Genomic DNA, 5739 nt, shown 5'->3' with positions numbered 1-5739 from the left:
GTGTCCAGGCCACTGCTCTGACCACTGGCCCCTGTGTCCTTCCTTAGTATTTACCCCATCTAGTCATTTCTTTTTCTTTTCTTTTCTCTCTTTTTTTTTTTTGAGTCTTGAACAGTCGCCCAGGCTGGAGTGCAATGGTGCAATCTCAGCTCACTGCGACCTCCGGCTCATGCCTTTAATCCCAGCATTTCTTTAAAATAAAAAGCAAACCCTATAGTGCTTTACAAATTTACAAGAAGCTCTCACAATTTTGCAGTTCTCATGGCCATCATGTACAGCCAGCACAGATGTGGAACCTGAAATGAGATGATTCAGGCCACACAGCAGTGAATGGCAGAGTTAGGACCTGAACTCGGGCTTCTCCGCTCCAGTCTAGGTTGGGAGAAGATGGGGCTCCCCGGGCAATAGGTTGGGCCCTGACCTTTGTTGGCTACTGAAATGAGATTGACGTGCTGCCAAGTATACAGGCGAGAGTTCAGACTCCAACACAGATCTGGTGTGAGCCACTCAAAGCAAGCCTGGCTGTGGACGTGTGCTACACGCAGCACCGGGCACCTTGAACCCCTTGAGCCCCTGGAATGCCCCAAACACCCATTTGGAAACCCCAGATTGAGCCCAAATAAGATGGTAAGAAAGTCACAGAGTCTTCCACAGCACGTGAGGCAAGGTGTGTAGCATAAGGTTTTATGTCTGGGTAAGTGCAACACCATGATTGACAGAAGTACAATTATTCGGACAATTATGAACACAAGCCATGAATCAAAAGTTCAGGCAAGGCAGGCAAAGAAGACATTTCAGAACAAATGAACAGACTGCTTCCGATGGAAAGAATCTGGCCGCTCTGCTCTTCCCTGAAAAGCATGCATAGCTCAGAGTGCAGCCAGCAGACTGTGGACCTGCTTCTGGGGAGAAGCAGCAATTCCGCCTGACGTGGATATCAGAACTTTTCTTCCCGTCACAATCCGTTTTCATCATGCCTGGCTTGCACTCAGAGTGCTGTGCGTTCCCTGAGCACATGCCTGCTAGGTGGAGGGTGGGTGGGGCCCCCAGAAATGGGTGGGAGCAGTGGAAACCAGAGGACACAAAGGACAGTAAGAGTGTCATGACTGTTCCCAGAGTGGATAAACAACCCTCGCATGTTGGACACAATCACCAGGAACTGAACAGACAGAGCCTCTTAGGCCCATGTCTGAGCTGGTAAGGAGAGAAAGGGGATGCTAGCACTCCCGCCTACCCTTGGCTGTCGCTTTGTCACAGGCGAGCAAACAAAGGAGAACAGAGCCACAGAGAGGAGCACTTTGTACTTAATCCCTTCCGGGACAGCTGCAGGCGATTCGGAAGCCTCGGCAGCAAATAATCTCCTTAAACGTCTTGCGCATCTCCCGGCTGCGGAAGGCATATATGAGAGGGTCCACCACGGAGTTACACATGATGAGGATGAGGTACATATTGAAGTGAGACATGAAGCAAGAGCAGTAGAGGTTCTGAGGGCAAGAAAGCATTAAAATGAGATGCAGGAAGAACGGGGCCCAGCACACGATGAACACGCCCAGCAGCATGGTGAGGGTGACCGCGCCCTGCATGCTGGTCCTCTGCCTCGCAGAGCTGGCCCCGGGCAGAGCCGCCATCCGCTTGGCGTGAGTCCGCGCCAGGAGGAACATGTGTATGTACAGAGACACCAGGAGGAAGAGCATCGTGAAGAACATGGAGATGAGGCACAGGATGACGTAGGTGGACTCGGAGTACAGGATGAAGACGATGCCGCAGCCGGTGCAGAAAGCCCAGATGCCGGCGATGATGGCCCCCGAGCGCCTCGCCGTCATGATGTGGTGGTAGCGCAGGGCATAGAAGATGGTGACGTACCTATCCACCGCAATGGCCAGCAAGCTGCACATGGACGCCACCACGGAAATGCAGATCATGGAGTCAAACACGTTGTCGATGTGGCGCACAAAGGCGTCTGCTATCACTAGGTGCTTGTTGTTGAGCAGGTAGATGGTGATGGTCTCCCAGGCGTTGGACATGCTCACCAGCATGTCGGCCACTGCCAGGCTGCATACGAAGAAGTACATGGGGCAGTGCAGGTTTTTGTTCTTCACTATGGCCCCTATAACCAAGATGTTCTCCACGAGGCTGATGGCACCCAGAGTGAGAAACACCTCCACAGCGATGCCCATGTTTTCACAGGGCGAAGACTTGTTTCTGACATTGGGTCCTGAAAGGTTGCCCTCTGTGGCATTCAGGTTGAGATCCAAGAAATGCAGGTGAAACGAGGAATTCATTGCTGGAGAAATACACCTCTTGTCTTGGCAGCAAATTTACTGTAAAACATGTTTTAAATTCACAATCCAGAGAGGTTAGCAGCCTACCAAAGAAAGACAGCAGCTTGCCTAGAAACAACACAGCCTAAGAAAGGGGATGAATGAGTGCACTGCATCAGAGGACTGAGCTTGGCTTGCTCAATCCTTTTTTTTTTTTTAAGAGACAAGGCCTCCCTGTGTTGCCCAGTCTGGTCTCAAACTCCTGGCCACAAGCAATCCTTCTGTCTCAGCCTCCCAAAATGCTGGTACTCCAGGGGTGAGCCACGTGCCCAGCCGCTGGCTTGCACCTTCTGACCTGCGTTCCTGAGACCTGGAAGAGTGCCCCTGGATGCGTGGATTAGAATCTTCCCCAGCCTCTTCTGCTCTCCTAGCTTTCAGCTCCCAGCCTTTCACACGCATCTTACTAGAGAGACACTCACCTCCATGTGCCCAGGACAGTTTCGCTTTTTATGGCTGCTCTCCTGGGCTCAAGTTCACCATCGAAAATGTCCCCAACTCATAACCTACAAAATCCCAGCCAGTCTCCCGAAGTTCACATTCCTAAGGCTACTGCAGGACATTCTCCTCCAGGGAGCTCCGATTTAAGACTGCACAGACCCGTATTCCCTTAAGAGAGACAGACAGGTGCATCCCCAACATTTGTCCTGACACCTCTCAGACCCACTGGGATTCAGCCTCCACAGCTGTAAGTGAGGTTATAGCCAGAGTGGTCTGTGACCCTGAGCAAAGTCACATGTTAAAAGCTACTGTCTTAAGTTTGGAAGTGTAGGCTGCACATACATGTTAAACTTGAGGAAAACAGTGCTGCTTTTCCTCAATACCTATTTTTCCCTCCTTCTGCATTATGTGGAATTCCATGAGGTCTGACTGATAGTTTATTAGGTCCGCGTGAGCACAGTATAAAAAAACAGCAGTTTACATGTACCACACTCCTTTGTTGCAAAATGTCTCTCTTATGATTCATTTTCAAAAATCCCTTTGCCTCCAAACTCAGATCACATCTGGAGAGAATTTCTGTCATCGCTCTCATCATTAATATTGGCGATCATTCCGGGAGGGAGGGAGGGGGTGAGGGACAACAGATTACTTAACAGGTACAATGTGCACTATAGGGGTGCTGGCTACACCAACAGCCCGGGCTCCACTACTAGGCGATATATCCATCTAACAAAACAGCACCTGTACCCCCTAAATCTATAAAAATAAAAAAGGAAAAAATTGGTAATCATAAGCATTTATTGAACTGCAATCACTGGTTACATGCTTATGTCCAGCTGCAGCTCTGAGATACCGGTAAATGATGGAATTACACTAAACATCATATCGAGCTGTGTTAAAAACTCAGGGGCAAGCCGGCTGCCGCCCCGCTCACTTCCACATGCAGCGGACGCGCAATTTTGCATTTACTTTCACGATCGCAAGGAGATAGAAAGTTGTGGCTATTTACCGGTGCTCCTCCTCGCGGGCTGCGGCGCTCAGCCCGGGCCCCCGGCGTCCCCGGGATCTGACGGCCGCGCGGCGCTCAGGGCCAGCCCCGGACGGGCCTCTTCCCCAGCGCGGCGGTGGCGGCTCTGCCGGGCTTTAAGCTCCCTGCCCGCCCGCGCCGGGCCCGCCTCCGCCGCCGGCTGTCGCTCCGGGCGGCCTCCGCTGCCACCTGGTGGCCCCGCGCGGCACTGCGGCCAGAGAACCGCGCCAGCCCAAGCGAAAATCCTCCCCCAACGCATTCTTGAATGGTTGGTTGGTGGGTTGGTTGGTGGGTGGGTGGGTTGGTTGGTCGGTTGGGTAGTTAGTTGGTTGAGTGGGTGAGTGGTTGTTTGGTTGATTGGTTGGTGGGTGGGTGGGTGGGTTGGTTGGTTGGTTGGTTGATTGGTTGGTTGAGTGATTGCTTGGTTGGGTAGTTAGTTGGTTGAGTGGGTGAGTGGTTGCTTGTTTGGTTGGTTGGTGGTTGGTTGGGTGGGTGAGCGGGTGGCTGTTTGGTTGCTTGCTTGGTTGGGTGGGTGGTTGGGGGTAGTTAGTAGGGTAGGTGAGTGGTTGCTTGATTCATTGGTTGGTTAAGTGAGTGGATAGTTACTTGTTGCTTGGCTGGTTGGTTGGGTGGGGTTAGTTGGTTGGGTAGGTGGTTGGTTGCTTGGTTCATTGATTGGTTGGTTGGGTGGGTGGGTGGCTGGTTGGGTGAGTGGATGGTTGCTTGGTTGGTTGGTTGGGTGGGTGGGGGTTAGTTGGTTGGGTAGGTGGTTGGTTGCTTGGTTCATTGGTTGGTTGGGTGGGCGGGTGGGTGGTTGGGTAGGTGGGTGGTTGGTTGATTGGGTGGGTGGGTGGCTGGTTGGGTGAGTGGATGGATGGGTGGTTGGGTGGATGGGTGGTTGTGTGGGTGGGTGGTTGGTTGGGTGAGTGGTTGGTTGGTTGGTTGGGTGGGTGGGGGTTGGTTGGTTGGGTAGGTGGGCGGTTGGTTGGTTGGGTCAGTGGGTGGGTGGTTGGGTGAGTGTTTGGTTGGGTGGGTGGGTGGGGGTTGGTTGGTTGGGTAGGTGGGTGGGTGGGTGGCCGGTTGGAGGGGTGGTTGGGTGGGTGGCTGCTTGGTTATTTTTCTGGCTGGTTGCACTTTTTGCTTCTTTTCTCTTCCTCTTACCCACTGATTAAAATGCTCCCCAGCTCAAAGAGGGCTCTGTCACCCCGTTTCTCCTGGATGGCGGTCTCTGGGATCCCCTGATGATTGTTCTTTGGGAAGGAGGCCCAGTGCCTGGGAGCCCTCATCTGTGGCCCTACAACGCCCCTCTTTGCCCGAGGCTCTCACCCCTCCTCCAGGACTGCACGTACCATGCCAGGCTTTATCAACCACACAAGCTTTCCTTACTCCAGCAAAATAGAGAACAAAGGATGTCCTCTTGTCAAATATCCTGGCCTTTCACAATAGTTTCTGGACCACTCCTTTCTCTGACACCTGAAACTGACCTTCAACCCCCAAAAGAATCATTATACTCACGATCGGCAGAAGCACCACTGCCCCTGCAAGCCAGGGCAGGATGCACAGGGCCATATCACTACCAGAGCTTTCCCTGGGCTTCGCAGATGATCACAGCCTTCCAGCAGTTCGAGTGTGGGGACCACAGTCTGGCTGGTCTCAAACGCCACTGGAGTCCCGAGCCGTGCTGGGAGCCGCGGGGTGGAATTCTAGGAGGAGGTTCTGAATGTTGAGAATACACATTGGGAATGTGGTGTGAGGGAGGGAACTCGTTTCTGTGTGTTGAAAACATCGGCAGAGTCAAGTACTCCCGCATATAGTCCTCACATCCAAGATCAGAGAGGGCTCTGCAGAAGGTCCTGGCATCCCAGGAAAGTGCTCAAAATTGAATCCTCTGTGCAAAGTGAGCAGCTGGACCGCAGCACGCAGCCTCCCACACTGGTCAGGGCAGCTGGCCCG

The 5739-nt window shown here is 52.9% G+C and overlaps 1 protein-coding gene across 1 annotated transcript; it reads right to left on the bottom strand.

Moving 5' to 3' along the window:
• Positions 1-728: 728 nt before the first annotated feature.
• Positions 729-3894, bottom strand: MC5R (melanocortin 5 receptor). Its single transcript, XM_050767590.1, has 2 exons — positions 3769-3894; positions 729-2321 (listed from the first exon to the last, which is right to left on the bottom strand). The coding sequence occupies exon 2, from the start codon at positions 2280-2282 to the stop codon at positions 1305-1307; it is 978 nt and encodes a 325-aa protein (XP_050623547.1). The 5' UTR covers positions 2283-2321; positions 3769-3894; the 3' UTR covers positions 729-1304.
• Positions 3895-5739: the final 1845 nt, after the last annotated feature.

Source organism: Macaca thibetana, chromosome 18, assembly GCF_024542745.1.
Source record: "Macaca thibetana thibetana isolate TM-01 chromosome 18, ASM2454274v1, whole genome shotgun sequence".
In the NCBI taxonomy this organism is placed as follows: domain Eukaryota; kingdom Metazoa; phylum Chordata; class Mammalia; order Primates; family Cercopithecidae; genus Macaca; species Macaca thibetana.
This window is presented reverse-complemented; position numbering and strand designations above follow the sequence as displayed.